Below are 24,078 nucleotides of genomic sequence, written 5' to 3' on the forward strand. Positions count from 1 at the left end.
TGTTTTCTCGCCTGCGGCTGAGTTTTGGACGGCGGAGCGCAGCTGGAGGCGATGTGGATTTAGTATTCGGCTTTTTTTTATTTTGTAATTGCCGGAATAGTCGCGTAAACAGGCGGGACATGGAGACCTAGTTTCCCTCTTCTTTCTGTCTTGTGCTGTTAGTGGTCGCGGGTGTTTTACATGCGGACTGTCATTCAGAAATACTACAGCCCGCAGTCTGCGCGCTCACGTGTTTGACCTTAGCCGATATATTTTTAATTATTCTCCACATTTCAGACTTGTATTATTGGTTAAAGCTTTCTTTGTCAGCTTTGCGGACTTGTTGCTCTGGAAGTCGGCGCTCCGGTGACAGGCGCGTCTCTTTGCGTTTGAAAATCATTATTGGTGAATCACGGATTAAGTTATCGAAGTGATAATTAGAAAGGAGGTGGAGAAGTGTTTTCGGGATAAAGGCATGGTTTACGTGCAGGTCTGCAGAGGCTAACACACGGTGGCTATCTCATCACTGCTGGGGATTTTACAGTAAGTCCAACTATTAATAAGCCAAAGTCACTCTAATATATCTGTCATGCAGCCACAGAGTCTTAATGTTTACAGTGAGCTTCTTTTATCTCCTTATCACCCTTTCATTCATCTTTCTATTCCTGTGTGACTGCAGAGTTTTGTTTTGCCATGATGGAGTTTAAAAGTTTAGATCTGAGTCAAATTAATGTAATTCCTAGATAATCTTAAGTAGTATTAATCACCAGAAGTTTCTATTTAAAGTTAAGTTTTGCCACATATGTGAATAAGTGAGTAAAAACACGTTACAACACTGGCAAAGTTCTCTTTGACTGCATTTATGAAGTGGTTACAGCTATAGACAGCACATATTAAATGTGGCTCAATCGTGTTATACTGTATGAATGCAAAGGAGCATGGTTTATGATAATTAAATGATTAAATGAAATGATTTTGCATGCAAATTATTGATTTTGACCAAGTGATGAATAAAAGTCATTAGCTCTCCAGTGTGGGATCATCATAATGCAGACAGGTTGCAGACCCTCCTCCCTCTTAAACATTTTTTACTCTTATCCACCGCCATGCTCAGCTTCTTTGCATGCCGTTTATTGTAAATGTAGGAATTAAAGATTGTTCAGGATGCTGCTCCTGCAAATAAAAGCATCGCTAAACCTGGTTTTCTGTGCACGAGGATCTGTCAGTTCTCCTGCACTTTTAAGTGTGTTGCAGTTTTTGGTGAACTGAGGCTCTGAGGTTGACAGACACTAATCAAAGATACAGCATGTGATGCATTGAAATAAGATCCCGTAAGGTTCAGGGAAGAATTTATGTGGCGGAAAGATTAAAACCAGTGTAAGGAGAGACACATGGACAGGTGGACATAATAAATCTGGAGGCAAAATAGTTTGACTTCCAGAAAATCTCTGCTCCTGAGTGATGAACACTTTTTTTCTGACAGACGTGTGTTGATCCAAATAATAAGACAGAATACACAGAACAGAAGAGATGTGACACATTTTAAAAGTAAGTGCAAAGTAAGTGCACAGAATAGCTTATAACGTCCACCTTTAGAAACTTTAGCCTGGTAGGCTTTGAAAAGGTCTGCACAGGAATTAATGGTGTCACAGTGTAAGAGAAACATTTTTAAATGTATTACTTTGCTTTATTAAGGAATATCTCGATAATTTTCTATCAAGTTTTGCCTACTTTTGCCTCTTTTAAAATTCAAGGCAGGTTTTCACGTAGATGCTCACCAGCTGTCAGCCAGTTGGCAGTAAATTATGCTTTACTTCCATTGCGCTTGCAGCTATTTTGGTAACAGTTCTTCAAAAAAAACCCATCATGGTAAAATAATGAATGTAGCTGGTGTGTGGATTTTTAGAATAAATCAGACCCTGACAGGGGACATTACAGCAGTTTTGATAAATTGATGATTTAAAGTCACCATGTCTACTCAATATAGAAACCTCACCTGTAATCCCTTAATAAGCAACGTCATATTCTCTTATTTCATTTCTTTTCAGATCAAAGAGGCCGAGCGTTCTTCCTGCAAATCAAACCAAAATGGAGCTTCTCTGGGTCTTTCTGTTGCTGGAGATGATTCTGATGTCCGCTGCTGCCAGGGGTGAGTAACGGGCTTCACCAGAGACTTGCAGCTTTGCAGTCATCAATACCAGCAGTAAGATAATGTCAGCGAGGTAAATCACTGCAGCTGACACCACTATCTGGCAGCACTTGTAAAAAAAACAGTCTTCCAAAGGTTCACCTGGGTGAACTTACCGTAGTGAGATTTCCTATTTTTGCATTCTTGCTGTCTCAGAGCTGTTCCAGCCCCAGAAGGATTTGTTTGAATCACGGTGGTACGATTGCTTTGGCTGTGGTTTCAGACACAGCTTTCTCATGAAGGCTGGAAGTATGACAGGAGCACATTAGAGGCTGCAGGAGTGACCCGCCTCCTCTATCATTTTCATCTTTTCCATTTTGGAAGTACTTTAATTGTGTGCTCCGTAAACATCTTTGTTATCATTTATTGGCTCATTCTGAACTGATGCATTTGCTCAGATATTGGGATATCTGCAGACGCTTGTCCCGCGTTGAACTGCACTTAATGCGATGCTTTTGCTCTTTAGACAGTCGGTGAACCTTTGACTTATTCTGTTATTCAGTTACTGTCAGGAATTTGTGCACTCGCCTGGCAGTTGTGTGTTTTTCTACCTCTTTGCTGTTTTGCGAGGCTAACTTTGTTGGCTGTGGAGTAAAATTTCATGTTTCAACTCAAAATCTAAATTGAACAACCCCACAGGGCGGCTGGTGGTCAGGGTCAGATACAGAGCACTACCCTCAGAACTCGGCACGCTACCTTGTTTCTTTCAATGAAACTGGACATAATGAAAGCAAACAACAGCGTCAGAGGCTGCACGTAGATGAGAATGATCCCCAGCCTGCAGGCATCATGGGCAGACGGTCGTGGAGTTGGCGCCCGCTCCAGAGATCACACCGATGATGAGTTTTCAGCGGGAACAAAGCTGCATTCAGCGAGGCGAGGCAGAGCCAGCGTGCAGACACGGGGCCAAAAGTAAACACAGGGCCATAGACCGCAAAGAGATGAGATTAGATTAGCCTATTAGGGATGTTTGCTGTGCAATGCCACAGCATTTCCTCCCCCTCGCCGCCTGCAGTCTGTCAATGAAACCAGGGCAGGCAGCAGAGAGAGACAGCAGGCGGGGGTAAGGGTGGAGGAGAGAGATAGAGAGATGCAGAGAAGGAGGGTGAAGGAGAGAAAGGACAAAGGAGGACTGGAGTAATAATGGATGATAAAAGAGAGAGAAGAGAGAGCAGAAAGGAAACTGAGGGGAAGGAGCAAGCGAAGGCAGCAGATTATGGGAGGGGTGTTAGGGAGAGGGCATGAAGAGGACAGAGGGGACAAAATGCTGCTCTGAACCTATTAGAAACTGAAGTTCTCTTATCTTGTGACACTTGTTTTGAGTCTCTGACTCTCTCATGCTCCATGTTTTATGCTTTAAGTACTGTATTAACACTGGAGAGATCTCAACTTAAGGTTTGTTTCTCCATTTGTCTCAGAAAAGTAATGTAGAGCGCAAGTGTGAGCTTTCATTTCCATGTTTTTACTGTGCAACTCAATTTGAAAGGAGAAGTAATTGTTGTCATTTTTTTAATTTATTCTGTTGTTGTGTGTGTAACACTGGAGTTCATGACAAGGCGGTTGAAAGACATCTCTACAGTACAGTGGTGTGTGTGTGTGATGAGAGGGATGCTGGGATTTGGTGGCCCTCTGATCTGAGGCTCATACCATGTAATTGTAAAGTTGTGGTTTTGAGTAATGTAGCATGTCATCTTTTCTCTGTATGTGTCCCATCCTTGACGTTCCCTGTTTATAGCATATAGCCTCATGTTAAACAAAGCAGACGAAACCAGGAGGTGAACTCAGCTTAATATACCTGCAGCTAATTGTTGCCATTTTGGCTGTGGCTTGGGAGGTAGAGCACTTGTCCACTTATCAGAAGGTCGATGGTTCCATCCCGGGCGTCGGCAGCCTGCATGTCGAAGTATCCTTGAGCAAGATGACCCAAACTGCTCCTGATGTGGTGCCATTGGTGTGTGTGTGTGTGTGTGTGTGAATGTTCACTGCTCATTATGCAATTTTCCAATGTCGTATTTTACCCCCAAAAGTGGCATTTCGGACGCTAATAGGATCACTCACTGCAGCTGTATATGCACCGATGTTGACAAATAAACAGCTGACTCAGAGCGGTTTGGCGTATTGAACGAATCATGAAAAGTAAAACAAACTCATAATCACAGTTTTCACCTCAAAATTCTATGAAACAGCTGAGAAATTCATTAGAAATGATGGAAAAGCTTCCTCTCGCAGTCCGCCCTTGTTGCATTCTCCGCTGCACTCGGAGAAGTGACGCAGAGAAGCATTTTATTAGTTACCACTGAGATATCCCAGAGATATGCATACCGGAGGTGGGTTACTCAGGGCAACTGTATAAACAATGAACAATAAAAAGCAAAATATCATAGTGCACATCATGACATTTCAAATTGAAAACATCAACTCTTTTGTGGCCTCATCTGTCCGGGCAGTCCCCTTTGCACACAAGGTTTAGTTACGGTACATGTAATGGTGCTATTGTATAAAGCCAGGAAGTACAACAGTACTGTTATAACTGCACTGAAAGTTCTGCGAAATACAGCATAGCTTATTATATTAAAGAAATAGCTGACTCATAATGCAGGCTTGTATTGAAATATAGAGAACAAACTGATTCTTTTAATGGTAAATGAATAGCTACCACAAAGGCTAAATGGTTTTAATGACTGTGACTGGCAGTTTCTTGGGGGCCTGAGCATCAGATGACACCGAGGGCTGTTTTCCTCTCTGAGTGCCGATTGGCGAATGGCAGCAGGAGCACTGGAAGGGCGAAGGTCCTCGCTGGACCGCTGCAGCAGACAAAGAGAGAGGTACAGGTGGAGAGAGAGGAAGAAGGGGAAGAGGTAGCTGAAGAGCAGAAGGTGGTCAGAGAGGGAAAAGAAAGGCAGAGACGGATAAGACCAGAACTAGAAACACAAAGAGATAAAGATGCAACGTTCATGCTCTTGTTGCAGCAGATGTGGAGTCGCATAATGTGCACAAACCACAGTGTTTGAACCTGTGTGTGTGTGTGTGTGTGTGTGTAAGAGAAAGCGAGATGAGAGATGAGATTAGCATTGTCCTCTATTAGCTTGAACATAGGGGTCAAAGACTAGTCGTATAATAGATATGAATACTTTTTACACTGTTACACAAAATAGTTTGACAGTTTAGGAAAATAGCTCTTTCACTTTCTCGTCAAGAGCTACGTGAGAGGCCCGATCGCACTCTCGTGTCGGTAAATATGAAAGAACAGCCAGGAGACAGCTAGCTTAGCTTAGCATAAAGCCTGATTGCAGGCGGTTACGTGTGGTACTATTTCTTGCAGAGCACAGTAACTTCCTGGCACTGCATCCCTCACGTAACCCTTCATAATACCACAATTTATCTTTCATGTTTTCACACTTGGGTGAAATAAATAACATACAATGTGTTGATGAGTGGACATTACAGGTGCTTGTAGGTGTGTTTTTTTACCTTTGCACAGAGTCAGGTTGGCAGTTTGCCCCTTTTTTCCAGTCTTTATGCTAAGCTAAGCTAACTGTCTCCTGGCTAGCTTCATACTGAATGGACAGTTTTGAGTGTTTTCTTATTTCACTCTTGGCAAGAGATCCTATTAGCATTTTCGAAGGGCCGATGTTGACTTTGTCCTCAATGGGAAAACTTGTGTTAAGTCTTAACTGTTGCTTTCTCTGCGCTGATGATGAGGCAGGTGACAGGCGAGGAAGAATATACCACAAAACATGCAACATTTGCCCTGAACAGATCAAGCGTTTGTCTATTGCTTCATATGCTTGTGTTTCTGCGCACATACACACACATACGTTAGCTGTGCATGTGATGGGAAATGCCACGTGTGTGTCAGATGGTTATCAGCATGTCAGATGTTATTTACGTAAGCCATCTGTTAAACACTTCACGGTCGAACAAGTGGAGCGGGGCCGAGAGGATGATAATAATAATAATAATGTGATTGTTGAAGCACGTCACATCACCACATCACACTCGCTGCTGCCTCTTCTGGCCGAACCCTTGAAGCAGACACAGAAAGGAAAGATGACGAGTGTGGGTTTGTGTACATTGTTTCCTAATGCACGCTTTTGCCTAAACAATTTAATGTTTTCCATGTGATTCTGCTGCATCGACCACCCATTATCCAGAGGGGTCATTGTTGTACCAATTGTATTAAAAATGCATCTTCGTCATGTTGGAGCTGCCAAAACAGAGAGCAGCGGAGAAAGAGAAGAAGAGCATCGTCGCAGAGCGTAAACAGCCACATGCACAGATGCTGAAAAAGTACACAACTAGAAGACGCTACCCATAAATATGACTTAACACATGTAAGCACGCACACACAGCCCACAATCGCTTAACGACCTCCTGTCCCACACACTCATTACTGAGGAATGTAATTAGCAGGCTAACACTAACAATGATACGTAGGAGAGAATTGTGGTTAGGTAAGAAGGACTGGAGGAGGAGGAGGAGGAGGAGGAGAAGGTGGAGGAGGAGGAGGAGGAGGAGGAGAAGGTGGAGGAGGAGGTGCACAGTCACCAGAGAGGCAAGCAATGGATAACTAGCATTAAACTTTTGAAGAAAAGTAGGAGACACCCAGATAGACAGACACAGGAAGGTGTCTTTCTAACATTGGGCGCTGTTAGACGCATGTAGCTTCTTCATAAGTTTGGCATTTGGAGGCTGCACAGCTTTTTCTTTTTTTTCCGTGTTGATTCATTGTGTTTTAATCTGATATTTCTGCACAGTTGCAGACAAACATTAGGCTTCATTAATATTATTAGTATTATGTTATTTGTAGAATAAGATTTTCATGTTGTGGCTGCGTAGGATTGTTTCAGAGTCCAAATGTGGAAACTTATTGAATGACTGCATGCATTCATGCTGAGGAAACTGATATATATTATATTATCTTATATTCATTAAAGCAGACTGATTTGATAGAAAAAGACCAACTCATTTATTCCGAAGAACCACTTTATTCAAATTGGAGATTTAAGATAAGATAAGATAAGATAAGATAAGATAAGATAAGATAAGATAAGATAAGACTTTATCATCCCACACTGGGGAAATTTACTTGTTTTTTTGTTTGTTTGTTTTTTGCTTTAGGACTTTTTTTATTAATGAAAATAGTTTGAGTCATTTTCTGTTTATTTGTTTTATTAATTAAACTTTCCATTCTGTTAGATATTATATAGATCTGTGAATTTTATAATGATTAAACTACTCTGGAGTTACTAAAAATCTGATCACAATGGAATTGTATGCAGCCACCACTGGAATCCATTCTACAAAATGTAATAATTATAATAATAATAATAATAATGATGATAATTGTGTGGGCTCATCTTTGTCTGCAGCTGTGCACAAATACTGGACTAAAACAGAATAAATCGATGTGCAAAGCAGCAGAATTCTAATGTTGATTTAGCGTTTAAATGTCAGTATTATGAATAAAGCTTGGAAGTTTTGAACTAGTGGGTATAGCCCTAAAATTTATGCTCCCTGGGAAGTGGAAAGCACTGGTTTCAAAGGCCACAGTCTAACAAGAAGTTATCGATGACCAGCTTTGATGAAACAAGTCAGTTTTATGTTTTACCTTGTTGATGTGTTTTTTCCCACATGCTAACTAAAGTAAAACCCTGATGAACCGCGCTACTACATTTTGTACCTAAACACATCGTGTTAGCTGTGGTGGGCATCTGCCTGTCTCCTCATGAGAAGAATGGAGGAGGAGGAGGAGGAGGAGAGCATCTTGATTCCTCATAGAGTAAACAGCTGCATACCACAGACAGATGCTTCAAACACACAACTTGACCTCATTGTAAACAGACACACTCATAGTCTCACATCAGCACATCCCCTCCACCCCGCTCCTGGTTTTTGAGCATGCAACGCGTCTTAAGTCACAGCTAACTATCGTAAATACCATTTGACGTGCTGACGACCGTTATATGGCCCGATGGTGGAGGAGGGCATCTGCCTGCCAGCCCCAAGAAGAAGAGCTGGAACCAGACCACCATAGACGGGTGAGGCTTTGATCAGCATCCACGGATGAGTGCATATTCTCCAGCACGGGACCAACAGATAATAGTAATATTTGTCACTTTTTTATGCCTGTTAAATTGTACAAGTTTATGGTGGAAAGCAAAAAAATACTGATTTTAGTCTCATTTAGAAGAATTAAAAAATATTTAAGGCGTCAAAATTTAATCATGCACGGGGATCGTTTGGTCCTCCAGGTAAAAGAAAAGCAGAAACAGTCAATGCATGTGTGTGTTTGTGTTTGTTAATTACGTGCTGATTAACAGACAAAGGGAAGCTTCAAAGGGCACAGATGACTCTGTTGGTTCCTCTTGTTAAATCCTGACGTCAGGGCCAAATGCTGTCGAGCCGTGGCTGCAAGTCAAAATACGACAGACTGATCGTATGGAAACACAACATTAAACAGTCATTGTCTGCCCCCGAAAAGGTAACCAGCACTGACATGAACCCATCTGCAGGGAACTGAACGGGTGAGCTCGAGGGGCAGCCCCCCCACACACACACACCCGACTTTAGCCACCACTGTTCTCCTTCCCAGAGTTTTACAGGGCCTGTTAATGTTAAAGGCTATTAGCCCACATTTAGATAAAGTCAATGTTTGCTTTGCCTTTGTTAATGGTGGGGTAGTAATGGGGCCGTCTGGACGTCCTCTGTGGGGGTTGATGGTATGTCGTGGTGATGTGAAGACACGTTTGTGTGTGTGTGTGTTTGTGGAAGCGGTGCAGCAGAGAGAAGAGCAACAGGACAAGATAAGATAGCACAAGAGGACTTTGCGGAGAGAACTCGCAAGACAGAGAAATAAATGTGAGAGAACTACAAGCTCTTAACAGTTTTAACGGCTATAAGGCCGCAGAAATCGACACGATCTCATATTCTGTATCATCCTGGTTCGACTCCTCATCTAAGCTACAGTACACGATGTTAACAAAGTGCCAAGTGAAAAGACTCCTTGTTTTTATGGCTGCCACTCTTTCACATGGAAGTATGTTGAGGTGACGATCTTTATGTTTGAACAGTGTTTGGATTTAAAGATTAAAAGAGACAGATTGATAGAAACAGTACAGCAAATACAGCAATAGGCTGTAAAAGATGATAAAAGATGTATTGACAAGAGATTTTCCATTGCAGAGTTTGCAAGTTGCAATGCTGCAGAACGTAAAGTGTGCTGAGACTGCAGACCAGTGAAAGGCGGTGATTGGCTCAGTGCATGTCAATGCAGTGGCCCATAAGACTTATTTTAATTTATTTATTTGAATTAATACGTAGTTGCTATGTGATTTTCTTTGTAACCACAGTGAGGCCACAGAAATAATGGAGGAAATAAATCTTTTTTTTTTTTAAACCATGATGAAATTGAAACTGGGAATCAAACGATGCTTAACCCTACTACAGTGCATGTATATGCAGTGAGAGTACTTACAACACGTGTGTGTCACACTTTCTGTGCAGCTGTATTTTCGGTATCTTTGCATATTTTGCAGCTTCTCTCTCTCTCTTCTTTCTCTTCCTGTCTCTCTTCCCCAGCTTCTCTCTCCTGCATGGTGCAGCGCTGTGTGGGACGTGGCGCCACAGTGCTGTATTGTGGTCTCAGTGGGTTTGGGGTATGTTTGGTCAGTGCTACAGCACTGCGGGTCAAAGGTCAGCCAGTGGATCAGGGAGGGGTCAGGGAGAATGTGTGTGTGTGGGTTTGTGCATGTGTGTGTGTGAGTAAGGGTCAGAGAAAACACATGCCGGCACCAGAGGAGACTGTAATAACACACCAGGAGCACCACAGGACAACACACACTCTGCTTTCACTCCTTTATCTGCTCTCTGTCGCTCAATCTGTGTGTCAGATACAGAATCACCTCACATTAACACACCTCCAGTCCAACTATCACGATGATCATGACTTCTGTAATTTCTCTGTAATATTGTGCCTCCATCCAAATGTAGTCCAGCTTTTTAAACGTTCCCGACAGCGAAAACATGAGCTTTGAGGATTAAACGTGCAATTCTTGCAATAATTTCAATGTCAACAGCAGCCTTTCAACTAAATCTAGTAGATTATTTTTGAGAAAATCCATTTGTTTAAAACATGCTCTCAATTCCTGAAAGTCTTGACATCACTATGATGCTAGTGGAGTTCAGTGAATCCCTGCTTCACGAATGCAGTCCCTTACACAAACCCATGAGGTAATATAAAAGCCTGTTTGTAGCAGAAAGTTTTTTTAATAGTTCGCCATATAATTTTATTAGGCTTTTTCAGACACCAAATATGTTGTAAATGTGAATTATAGTGATAGTTCTGAGCCAATAAGCAGTTTTCAAGGGCACCATAAGAAAATACAAAGCAGAGTGTATTTCCATTAAAGGGCCAGTTCGCTAAAACTTCAGCCCTTCACTCCTGCTGGAATCTAGCATGCAGGTATGTTCTCTTATGAAAATGAAAATGTACTCAACATTCCAGGTTACTTCAGATAATCTCTAGACTTTGCAATACAGTAAAAATAGTCCACAAGGAGGTCTGTATTCGTGTCTGTCCTCTACCTCATCTTCATCTGTCTGTTCTCTGTCACTTTCTATCTCGCTCTCTGACGTTTTAATTCCTCTGCCACTTTCTTTGTCTCTCCTGGTTTCTCTCTTCCCCTGTCTACCCCTCAATCAGACCCTGTCCAACCCCTTTTAACCCCTCCTTCTACACACACACACACACACATACACACACACGCACAGTCTCCAGCTGTTATTCCTGGTGGCGTTACAAATGAGACGTTGAAAGGTGATCGCTGTGACAGGAGACGCAGACCCTTGTTTTCTTTCGGCTTCAGCCTGTCAGGTTGGGTTTGCTGGGGGGGGCGGGGGCGACGCAGCTCTCAGGTCAGCTGTGTGTGTGCGTTCGTGTTATTGACCGTGATGGACAGAAAGACAGAAACAAAAGACTACCCCCAACCAAAAATACCACCGTCATGACCTCAGTCTCAACTGTGATTGACATGCTATGGACAGTCGGTCGCACTCTCTCTCCTTGTTGTTTGTTAGACATACAGATGACCTTTGACCCCAGGAAGAGGAGGCTGATCGGAGCAGGATGTTAAGGCGGGCGGCTTTAGGAAATACTCTTCGTAAGCTGTTGTAGCTTCTAGCTTTGACACGCTGTGCTTCTGTTGAGCTGTTATTCTCGTCAATTATAACATACACTTGTTTGTGCATGTATGACATGTAAAGCAAAGCCACAGATGCACATTCATGTCGTATAATCACTTTGCATATAGCAGGTTGCATTATTTCATCTAAAAGTACAGGATTCCCCATGGATATGCAAGGCCAGGATGTTGTTTCTTGTTTTTCACTGCTGTGTCCAGTCTACAAAAGCGGTATTCTTTATTTAAAGAGTCACAAATCTTTATTCAAAGGGTCACAAATGACAGTAGAAGCAGCTCTGGGCTGGTTTTCCCTGTCGTGGCATGTGTTGCACAGAGGCCAAAAAACCTAAAACATGGCACAATGTTGAAAAGCGTCACACACGAGGGGACACAAGCGCACTCGTCTCCTCTGCAGTGCCAGCTGTCGATGTGGAATCCATACTGCAGGGGGAATGTGAGAGGAGTGTGAGAGATGTGGGGGTGGGTTCGCCAGACGGGGACTCTGAAGGGGGCAAATACACCGGTGACTGTGACTGTGTGGCCAAAACAGTTCATCCTCATCATCTCAGAATTAGCGTGGTGTCACAGAATGCAAAATATCCAATGTTTACATTCATGTCTTTTGTAATTTTTGTTTATTTTGCAGCATTAATCAATGTTCACTGTTTACTGAGTTTTTAAGTGTGAGATGCGGTCGTTGTTTAAAAAAATGGGGCTGAAAGAGCAAATTTTGAAACAGGCTCTTTAGAAAGACAGTCGTAGTGTTGGAATCATTTGTATACACAAGAAATAGTTGTGTAAAGAATGAAAAAAAGAGAGCTATTAAGTTGAAACCCTGCTTACTTTCTCACCACACGGCGAGTGAGCGTGAACGTCCAGAAGTCGTCTGACCCTGCTCCTCAAAGCTGAGCGGGGGACAGCGTTTCTGAAGCATCCATCTGACACGACTACACCGGTACCTTTAGTCCTACATTTATGGATTTATCTTAACATCAGGTGAATTTTATGTGCGGTGCTGTGAGTCTGGCTTTAAATGATGGGCCTGGCCTCAAACTTGTTGAATCTGGCTGTAAAAGCGGTTGTTTTTATATCACAGAGTTGTCGGTTTCGTTTCAAATCTGCTTTATCCAAACCCTCTGTGCTTGGTTGTGTAGGAAATTTGCCTGTGTAGACAGAGAATGCAGCCTTAAATCTATGAACCTGGAGGACGGATCCCTCCACTGATGCTCCTTCCTCTTTTCCCCTTTAAGTGGTTTATTTTGGGAGGTCTTGCCCACCTGAATCAAGGGTCTAAGGACGGAGAACGCTGTACACTGTACAGATTATAAAGCCCTGTTGACTTTTGGCTATTTTAATCAAAAAAATGTCTGCAATGAACCAGAGCTCCTGCTCATAGCCAAAAGTTCATGACCTAGAGACTTGGACAGTGACACAGTGTGGTCAAAGTATTTCTGGACTTCACATGCGGCCAAAGTAGACAGCGCATCCTGTGTTGATTATTGTTAATAATTTGCAAAGCGGCAGAGAATGGCATGACTGGCATTTCTTGCATTTTTCCCAAACTAACAGGGAAAACATTGACACAGTCTGTTAAAAAAAGAAAATGTGCTCAGATATTGGTTACAGCCGCAGTGAAATAACCCAGGACATTAATCCCCCGCCAGTGACCACACAGTGCTGACGTCTGGCTGAAAAGCCTGCAGACCAGTTAGCAGTGTTAATTATTTCCCACTACACGGCCCTTCATCACACTGGTCAGCTCAGCATACGTATTATCCAGAGGTAATCCCTCTGTTGTGCTGGCACCATTATCACACAGGGACACAACAGGCCTATTCTTCCACATGTAATTAACAAAGGTACTTACGGGCTGCTTTCTGGGATTTAACTGTTGTGTTGTCGGAGCTTTAGAGGAGGCAGCGGGGCGGAGAAGGTGGGGGAAAGGAAAGCTCTCAGATCAGTGGTGCTGTGGAGGTTTAGGTGTGTGGCTGTAACCACAGAGAAAAGGCTGGTTTACCCTGCCTACTGTGAAAGTAACCGTTTCCTTCAGTTTGGCACTTACGTACTTCTAGCTTTTGTGAGTTTTCAGCTTTGTGGCATTTTTCAGATAATCCAGTGGGTTCTTGTTTGTTTTATTTATTTGAGAATTATCTCAACCCACAGAGGAATACACAGTCCTTCAGTTTGTCAAACAGAAAATTAAGAGCACCAAATGTGGATATTGGTTTTCACTCAGCAGCTACATTATACTACCTCATACTTCTACACTGTAGAAAGACATATTAAACCTCTTAATCCACTACACAAGTCTTTGACAGTTTTAGTTTTTAGCCAATTTGCAGATTGTGTTTGTATTTTATTTTATACATTATAGTGTGGAAATTCGTCCCACTGGTGTATGCTGCCCTCATTTTAAAAATTATGCAATAACACTGATTCCAAAAAAAGTTGTTACGCTGTGTAAAACAGAATGTGATCATGTGAAGCATTTCTGACTAATACTCAACTGAAAACAATACAAAGTAAATGTATTTAATGTTTGACCTCATCAACTGTTTTTTGTAAATATCTGCTTATTCTGAATTTGATGCAACAACATGTTTCAAACAAGTTGGGACAGGAGCAACAAAAGACTGGGAAGGTTGTGGAACGCTCCAAAAACACCTGTTTGGATCATTCCACAGGTAAACAGGTTGATTGGTAACAGGTGATAGTATCATGATTGGGTATGAAAGGAGCATCCTGGAAAGGCTCAGTCGTTCACAAGCGAGGGTGGAGCGAGGTTCAACACTTTGTGAACACATGATTGGATAAAAGATGTTGATGGACTCAGGAACACTTTGTAAAACTGTTGCCTGTAAACACAGTTTGTTCGGAAATGATTTCATTCCGCTTTTATATATGTTTTACACAGTGTCCCAACTTTTTTTAATCAGGTTTGCACTCGTGAAACTCTTTAGAGATTCCATTCTGCATAATGAGAACTTTCACTTGTGGTATGTAAAGCCCCAACACACCCATGGCTTACCTGCACAGGTGTTCTCGCTTAATATCCCCGATTAGACCTCTTCTCAGCACGGTGGGCCTGTACAGACTGCACTGCCTGACGTCTCCCTCGGCCTCCTCGTAGGTTTGTTTTCACCTGTTAGGGCAGGACAGTTTACACCTTTTATCACTCCTATAAGTATATTTTGAGACGTCATATAATTTCCGTCACAGCTCTGCCCGACAGCAGATATCTGATTCACCATGTTAATTGCAAACACCTGTGTGTGTGTGTGTGTGTGTGTGTGTGTGTGTGTGTGTGTGTGTGTGTGTGTGTGTGTGTGTGTGTGTGTGTGTGTGTGTGTGTGTGTGTGTGTGTGTGTGTGTGTGTGTGCAAGAAATGCAGTTTCGAAGACACTTACTTGTAATTGAACACTTTTACGGTGCTGTATTAGTATTACTTCTACTACTTATTTACTGTCACATTGCTGCTAGATTTTTAATGGATGTGAAAGCTTCTCCACCACTTGATAGATGTAGCCTCATCAATGGCGAGTAGAGCTGTAGAAAGGAGGAGTGTGAAGCAGTGGTAGCTCTGTGTTTTTTCCAGTTCCCCTGTGTAATTATGACACACACACTCACAAGACAAAGAGATGAAGAAAAACATGAGCGAGGCAGACAGAGAGATTAGTCCACACTGACAGCTACAAGTGTCACGATGACTGATTGATTTCAGGTGGAATTGCTCGTGTGTGTGTGTGTGTGTGTGTGTGTGTGTGTGTGTGTGTGTGTGTGTGTGTGTGTGTGTGTGTGTGTGTGTGTGTGTGTGTGTGTTTGGTGGTGAGTGTCCACTATCAATCAACACTTCTCAGGCTCTGTTCCTGGCTCAACCTGTGCGTCATGGCAAATACTGTATGTGCCTGGACACACACTCACATTGAGTCTGTGGAAGAAGTGATTCAACCAGTGGATATTCTTTCTTCTTCGCTGGTGACTTTTTTCGGTTGTTTTTCTGAACTGGGTGTTGTTTCTCAGCAGCATTGTGAGATCACGATGAACCTCACTGTAAGTGGAGGGGCTAAGATCATGTGAAGGGGTCAGTATGCTCCTCACTAATGACCTTTATGATGGTGAAATAATTTTGTGGCTGGAAAGCACGCCCACTTCATGCAGGCAGGTGTGCAATGTGAGAACATGTGCAGATTTTGCTCTTGTCTCTCAAACTGTTTTTATTGAACGTTTAACTGTTTTTATTTGAACGGTTATCACGTCTCGTCCATCTCCACGACAACAGGGTCCCTGTTCAGAACAGCTATACAAGCACGTTTGCCTGCAGACCTGGTTGGACGTAAAGGTGTTCGAACCACTTCAAGATAAACTGGTCTTACGGTGCTTTTGGAAGCTGGGCTTCGTCCCAGAAATGTCTCAACATATTGTCTACTCTAGTAGACATAATGTATTTTTACATTTTCCACTTTTTTTCAGTTCCTTTTGAAGAAGTCATGATTCTCAAAGCACTTTTGTGCAATTCTATACTCTACACTTCCTTTTTTCACAACACTTTATGAATCTTTTCCTGTTTTCTTGCAGAGGTCAAACGTTTAAGTGCAAATATCCTCAGATGATTCGGTAATGCATTGATTAGTTACCAGTTATCAACATGCTCAGTGTGTGAATCCTCACATGCAAACTATTAAAGCGACTGTCATAACCTTTCTGACATGATGCAACTGTACTTTTACTGGTTTAGTGGTCACTCACATTATTTTTTAAAGGTTAAAGGTACCGGCTTTTAGATCGTTGCATCTTCATCTGCCTGTGTCCTCCTCTTCATTCTGCAGTGTTCTGTCCTTTCAGGGCTCAAGAGATATTTAAATGTCATGTCATCATGGGGGCGATTAGAAAAATAAGATATATGTTAAGCACATGCAATCACACACACACACACACACACACACCAGGCTCCGATGAGACAGTGACCTGAGCTGAACAAATGGATTTAGTCACGGCTGAGGATTGGTGTGGAATGTGGGAGGGGGGCACAAGAGTGTGTTTGTGTGTGTGTGTGTGTGTGTGTGTGTGTGTGTGTGTGTGTGTGTGTGTGTGTGTGTGTGTTATGTGCATGCTTGGAATGTCGGACTCTCCACCCAGTGAACCAGAAAACACACAGGTGGAGGTGAAGGAAGGAAAAGTGAGGTAGAAGAGGAGGAAATACAGGAAGAGGATGGTTCTGTTTTGTTTGTTTGTTTTTTCATTTGGAATTAAGTCCTCAATTCTTCTTGCTTATTTTTTCAAAAGCTTTTCTTGTCTTCTTTCTAATTATGAGGCATGTGATAGTGAAGATGTGATAGTGAAGAAGGCATCAGGTTAAACCTCTGCTGTGTATTAATTCATTGAAACCAGACCAAACTTGGTTAAAGGCAAAGTTTTTTAACATTAAAAAACTGCCTGTTTTTACTGTTAAATAGCTGCGTTTAATCTTAAAAATACAGTTTATTTTTAAAGCACAGTTGCTAATTCTTCTTTAGAGACCTTAAAAGCATCTGTTTCTGTTGTTTTTGGCCCTCCAGTGTCACCTGAATGATGAATACAACCCTTTTATATCTCATCACCAATTATTTAACTGCCAGGAAGCAAATTTCATTTATTGAGATGTTTATCAGACCACTATCTCTGTCTCTCTCTCCTTCTTTGTATGTGTTATGTCAATATGAAAGGCTCCAGTACAACACATATACACCTGTTCATCACTAAAGGAGATCCTAGCAGATGGTACTGTATGTGTGTGAGCCTGTGTGTGTGTGTGTGTGTGTGTGTTATCACTGCTGTTAATGAGTAACAGTGTCTGCCTCCAAAATGCTGATAAAAGTCAGGTCGAGGACACCGGTTTGCTTCACACACATACACACAAACACTCACACAAACTCAAGTGTTAAATAGTTCTTATCTTTTCCAACTATGTCTTGCCTTATCTGCAAGACACGAGACACTCTGCAGACACACACACACACACACACAGTACACTTGCTGCACAGTCGGATGTGTTTTCGATGGCCACTTCGTTGCGATCAGTGCAGCTAAATGTAGCTGTTTACCACAAAGGGTATTTTTAATTGTGCTGTGGTTCAGAGGGTCATTGCTAACTTGTGTCCGCTGCTGGTGACTGTAACCTGACAGTGACAGTATAAGTAAATCGACCTGACCTCGGATTCCCCGCATACAACCGCAACACCTGCCGCTGCTGCACTTTTTCGGGAGGGACTTTGCAGCCTAACAAGTGTTAGGTGTTAGAAGTCACTGGTGAAGGTTGGCTGGAGCGAGGCGGTGAAGCTGTTCACATATCTGAATTCTCTCTCTGTGTAAAAGCTGCACTTTTACTTTAAAATATCGAACTGTATCGAAATGAGGCATCATGTTCACCAGTTTCATAATGTCATTTGTTATATTTTAATGCATGTGCATAATGACAAATGTGTGGTTTTTGCATCTTTTTTGTTTCTTTTGAACCATTTCTAGATTCTTGGTTGTGCTAAAGCACTTTAAATGTTGCCGTCTGAAACCTGCAGACCTCTGGATCCTGGAGCTGGGAGTTAATCTTTTGTGGCTGCCAGATTTGTTTTAAAAACCCATGTTTTTTACTTATTTCTGAGAAAAAGTTATTGTTTTTTTTTGACACTGGGGATTCAGGATGAAGGTAAGCTGAGTATACTCCTCTGTAGCTGGCTCTGGATCAGAGCGTCTGCTCCCTGTCTGTCTCAGGTCTTATTTTGCCCTAAAATGAAACCCAGTCCTCTGCCTCCATACACTGACCAGCCAGGAATAATGCACACACACACACACACACACACACAAATACACACACTGAACTGGAATAGTACTTAATGGCCTTTGACCTACTTTCAGCCCCAGCTAGCTCTGTTATTCAGTCTTTTTCCTGCTCACCTTTTCTTTCCCCTTTCACTTTCTTTCCCTCCGTCTTTGGCTGCAGAGCTATACGGTGGTGCTCTGAATTTCCCTGTTTGCTTTAATCCTGCCAAACGTGATTTATTATCGGGCCGAAGCGGCGCTAAAGCTCCACTGCTCAGTCAAAAAAATAATAATGGAGTAATCAGGCAGTGCTCTCTTTATTTCTATAAATAGTGCATGCGTGAGTCGAGGTACAAAACGTGTAAAAATAACATGATCCGTGACCTACAAACAGAGCTCATCAGGTCACACGGATGACGGGGAGACACTCATTCATCACACGAGGCAGGTGTGGCATTTAATACGCTGTCAAACTGTAAAATCTCATTTACCTTTCCTCCCCGTCCGTGAACGACAGAAGTAACAGAGAAAACATCCTTTTGTGTCGTCTTTCGTGAGCAACTACAAGATCAGTTTTCAACAAGTCATGACTGCGAGTCGTTAATGGACCGTTGAGGATGTCTCTGACTCTGTCAGTCTTTTTTTTCATCTTTTCGCCTCACAGGATGTCAACGTAATACAAGGGTTTAGAAAGCAAAGTATGTTCTGTTTTATCCAAGGTAGTCATTAGAATGTCAGTTTCATGTCCAGTCTGCAGGCTACCTGTAAACGCTGAAATGTTAGCAGATAGTTGTTTGTGTGGATTAAGGCCTGTCTCTTTATCCCTTCCTGACTCCATCACTTCACTCTCTGCAGACATGTGTGTCTCTCGCACCAGATTTTCCTGCTTTTTCTTCCCTTACTGTACTTTCTTCACTTCCCTTAATCTGCATTTATATAATAAACCCAGATTGTTATTGCACACACTCACACAAGGGCATGATGTGGTTTCCGTAAAGCCCCTTATAAGCTTTAAAAGAATGTTCTAGGTTCACACCGCCCTCAGGTTCTTGGCGGTTTGCAGAACTTTATGTTCTCTGTCACGGTTTCCTCAAAAGCCTCATTCCCATGTTTGAGTATCCTCCATCTTCCTGTCATTGATGAAGCTACAGCAGTGTTTATTTTGGGTCTTTGGAGTGCAGGTTTCACAGGTTGCCTTGACATTTTTTATGAATTTATTTAAGATTTTGTGGTCTGCAAAGAACCCGGTCATTTGTTTGCCCTCTTCCTCTCTCTGGAAGCAAACACATGAAAGTGTGTTGGGGAGATTAGCTTCCTCCTCTTTCTGATGAACACACCGTTTACTCCTGAAGATGCATGGAGCCTGGTTAGGATACCGCTTTCCATTAGTGGCTGCTTGGTCAATATGTTTCGTGAGTTTGCAATGCAGCGAACAAAAAAAAATTGCATTTTAGTTCAATAACAAATGAACAATCATTCTTTTATAGTGACACAAATTACACAGTAACACATTAACAGTTTTTATTTAAATGTGTGTGTGTGTGGGGGGGGGGGGGGGGAGTTGCCTCAGGCTGTCTTTAGGCGGCAATAACTTATGCAAAGAGTAGCAACAAGTCGTGGTTGACATTTTAACAGCAATCGTGGACATTTTTTTTCCCACAGTTGCATAAACGCAAGACAAGTTTTCAAAGCAGAGGATTATTCCCATAATTGCCTTTTCCTTTTCCCTCAGTTAGCTGAATTAATCATTTTCATAAATCTTCTCTCCTGCATTCATTCGGGTGGGTAGTGTCATTAAAAGCGATTCGTGCCCTTTTTTAGATCAAGGTTTTAAACTGAGTAGATTTATTGCTCTTTCCGAGTACAAACCCAACAGGAAAAGGTTTGTGGTAGATTTTGCACTTTATCCTGCTGGTTTCAGAACATTAAGATCAAATTTAAACACTGTTCTTAGTTTTTGAAAGGAAGCCCATGGCAATTTTCTATCGTTTTGGCACTTTGACGTTGGGCGTGATGTGTGTGAAGTGTTATTTCTAAATGAGGTTCAGGGAAATCTTTGAGTTTTAAGTCTTCTCATCCAAGTTCGCGTAACACAGCAACTTGCTTGGTAGGTTTCCTCTAAAGAACAGCATTGGCGCTTATTCTTAACCCCGATTGTCCTGCAGTGAAAGGCAGACAGGTGCAGCAGCCAGGAGAGAAGAAAGGTGGAACAATATAACCAGCTATTAGAAAAGCTGTTGCGAAAGGAGCGGAGAGAGATGGAAAGATGTGAAGAAGGAGTGAAAGGAAAGACAAAGTCAGAGCAAGAGGACAAATCACATTTCTAGGAAATGATTCATTTGAGGCCGTAAGATACCTGACGAAAACACACCAAAAAAAGAAGGTTTTACACCTTTGTGTGTGTGTGTGTGTGTGTGTGTGTGTGTGTGTGTGTGTGCGTGTGTGTGCGTGTGTGTGTGTGCCGTCAGAAATCCAATGGTGTGAGTCGCTCAGGGGATCAGGTTGCAGTACCAACCACTCAGCAGATTCCTCAAACTTTTTCTGGCCGCTGTGTGTTTTTCTTTGCTCTGTGTGTGTGTGTGTGTGTGTGTGTGTGTGAGCCCTAGGTTTTATGTGTAAAAGTGTGTGTCTCATTTAGCCCTTGAATGATGTCGGTATATCCTCCCCAGCCTCAGGCCTAGTGTTAACTGTCAGCAACAAGCAGCAGTTGACCTATTGTTCAGGTGGAAGTGACTGGGTCGGAGCGAGACAGTGTCTTTGTTTCTGTGTGTGTGTGTTTGTGTGTGCGCGCGCACCTGAAGTAGACAACTTAATGTGTACCCATCATTCTTCTGGTAGCCTGAGGCCTGACTGTGTGAGAGTGAACTACAGCAGGAGAAGGAAAGACAGTCACATCTCAGGCGTTTCTCTGTTGGGTTAAATGTGTCGCTGTGGGCAGCCTGATAAAAGCTTTAGCTAAGCTAATGTGGCGCTAACAAGCAATCCCACTGATCATAATCAATTCAGAGTATTGATGGATGTTATAACAGGATTTAAGCTTATAGAGAAGTCAGATACAAAAACATAACAGCTGGGTATCACAGGGGTTCACAGAAAGCGTTGTGTAAATAGCAGACTTACGGGTAAAGGGGTAATTTGAGAAGTGCCAAATCCTCATTGACGCACATTACGACAGGATAAACCATGTGAGTATTTAATTAACTCTGAGCTAAGTTACGCTTACAAGAGAGACAGAAAGGGGTGAGCGTTACTTTCATAGCTGATGCACTAATAATTATGACCTCTTGTGGAGCCGATTGTCTTTCAATGCAACGCACATCATAATTCAGCATGCATACACACACACACACACACACACACGTGCACACACACACCTCTAGCTCGCGCGGTACATCAGCGCTGTGTCCCGCTGTTAAGTGCTCTCCATCAAAAGCATTCCTCGGCTCTCCCCTCTCGCTCCAGTCTCACTTCCCTGCCAACAACAACGTTGTGTTGGACTCTGCAGACCCATCTGACTCTAAGACCAGTGGAACGTTAAGGGCATTAAAAAGCCAACGCTCCGTCCAAAACCAAAACATAAAGGGCAGTCCCGGCTGCCAGGCGCTGCCAAAATATGCAACATGAAGAATCACTAAATTAGCAGGTAGTTTTTCAGCACTGAGACAAATGACAAAGTATTTGGATGCTAAAGCTGTTTTTCGACTGATTTCAAGAAACGTCATTTCTGTTCTCAGAGTTTGTAGTTCTTCTTCTAATGTAAAATATATTACAAATCCTGCTTCGCCAGCCAGTTATGCCACTGATATTTTTTTTTCTTTCTAAGAAAAAATTCCTTCATGTAAATGTCTGTGAAAGGCATGAGTGGGTCTGATTTGAACAAACAGTCCTGAGCTCAGACGTTAGCTGGCAGCGATCTTTGAATTTCAAAGAAGTATGTAGAACAGAGAACCAAAGAAAACAGACGAAGCTCCACTGTGTTACATCTGCGTGTGAAGATGCAAAGGTGTGCTGCTAGTATTTGTTGGCCGAAGCAAGAAAAACGGCCTGTCTGCGCCTGAGTTTGACGACTTGTGTCAGAACCTGGATGAGACGCGGACCAACAAATCTACGAAACCTAATCCACTGTTGCTTCGTCATGAGCGGGATAGACCAGACTGAGCTGAGCCAAACTGGACTACACAAAAGTGGATTTGTTAAGGCCAGCGTGGACTGGATGTTATTAGACTACACTAGACTCGGCATAGACTTGCCTAGACCTAAGCTTAGCATTAATACACTACTGTGGACCAGGAAAGACTGGACTGGAGTAGTCTATTCACGCTAGACCAGAGATTTTCAAACTATGTGGCATTTGAGAAGTGAAGGGGGGGCGCAGAGGTGGAGAAGGTTCTGCCTGAGGTGAATTTAAGTCAAAAATCACACTCCTCGCATCTTACCACATATACATGATACTGTCTGACATATACTTCCCAAGGATGCCCATAAATCCACTTAGAAATCACAGACAACCTACCTGTGCCGTATCTACCTGAGAATCATTATGTTTTTAGGTTTCTTCAATATCAAAGTAATTTTGTGTTAAACAGCTAGTTCAGCATACTTTTAATGGTGCTGTAAGGCTGATTTTGTCACATTTGGACAGGCTACCTTCTGGCTCCAGCTTCGTATTGAACAAGCAGATGTATTTCCCAAAATGTCAAACTGTTCCATCGATGGAACTCAAGCAGTGTATTTACAGTTGTTTGGGGAGTAACCAGTCAAAGAACGGACTGTACAAACTGGTTTCTGCTCTGCTTTATTTGGCCTTCGCGCTCGCTCCTTCAGCCACCGTGCATGCAGAGGATGTGCAGCTCCGAGCTGGAAGGTTCTGCCTCTGTGGGAGTCGTGTGTGTCCGACGTGGGCTGCGTTTGCCTCGGGCTGTGTTTTCCTGTCATTAGGCAGAATACCAGACGCGCACGTACCGTATAACCTGCACACACACACTCCCTGGGTGTAGGGGTAAAGAGAGTGAGGGTGTGTATGCATGGTGTGTGTGTGTGTGTGTTTGTGTGCGTCTGGAGGCAGACAAACAATCTTCAAGGTGCTTTAGATTGTCGTGGGGAGCCGGTTGCAGGCAAGGGAGCCCCGTAAGCCCCAAATGGACTAAACAGACCAAGGTTGTAAAGGCCTGCAATTTTCCCCCCATACACACACACACACACACACACACTCACACACACACATATGCAGACACACAAACACAAAGACACAGGTTTCCTAAACAGCATATTAACAGACAAAGATGCACAAGCAAAGAGACATAGACTGTAATTAACATTACTTGATGATGTACAATAATTGAGGCCCTTTTCTTCTTTTCAGCAGCACAAAATGACGCACACATGTGCAGAAACACACACACACAAACACACACTGACCCTGTGTCTCTGGAAGAGAAGAATAGATCTTTTACTCACTTCAGTTTCACCCCTAGAGACAGATTTAAGAAGACTTTACTTCGGTCATGGACCGTGGAGGAGGACGAGGAGGAGGAGGAGGAAAGGAGGCTGCTGGTGTGTGTTCCCTTCATCGGGGAGAGATGTAGGAGAGGTTAACTGTCGAAAGTTGGGAGGTTCAGGTAGAGGTCCTGCCCCTACGATCCTCTAGGGAAGAAACTGGTGAAGCTGTGTGTGTGTGTGGATCTGAAAAAGGCAGGAGACCAGTAAATCACACAGGAGAGAGAGGAGAGATAGGAACAGGATGGTGTGAATGAGTGTGATGAAAGAGAAAAGAGAGAGCTGGGAGCAGAGCAGAGAGGGGAAAAAGAGCGATGACAGGGAAGAAGAAAGGACAGGAGGATGTAGTCAGGGGAAGCGAGGGGTTAAGGGCAAGATGGCGAGAGTTCAGGGGAATGAGATTTCAATCTGCTGGAGAAAGGAAGAAATAAATACAGAGAA

General features: G+C 42.7%; 1 protein-coding gene across 2 annotated transcripts in view; it reads left to right on the top strand.

Annotated features, from left to right (window-relative positions):
• The first annotated feature begins 346 nt into the window (after positions 1 to 346).
• The window catches only part of fgfrl1a (fibroblast growth factor receptor like 1a), a 69,100-nt gene continuing 45,368 nt past the window's right edge, over positions 347 to 24,078 (top strand). For both annotated transcript variants that reach the window (XM_041944696.1, XM_041944697.1), the window contains exons 1-2: positions 347 to 522; positions 2,028 to 2,128. In XM_041944696.1, the coding sequence (XP_041800630.1) occupies positions 2,068 to 2,128 (61 nt within the window). In that variant the 5' untranslated portion in view covers positions 347 to 522; positions 2,028 to 2,067. The remainder of the gene's footprint in view (positions 523 to 2,027; positions 2,129 to 24,078) is intronic.

Source organism: Chelmon rostratus, chromosome 9 (genome assembly GCF_017976325.1).
Source record: "Chelmon rostratus isolate fCheRos1 chromosome 9, fCheRos1.pri, whole genome shotgun sequence".
Taxonomy (NCBI): Eukaryota; Metazoa; Chordata; class Actinopteri; order Chaetodontiformes; family Chaetodontidae; genus Chelmon; species Chelmon rostratus.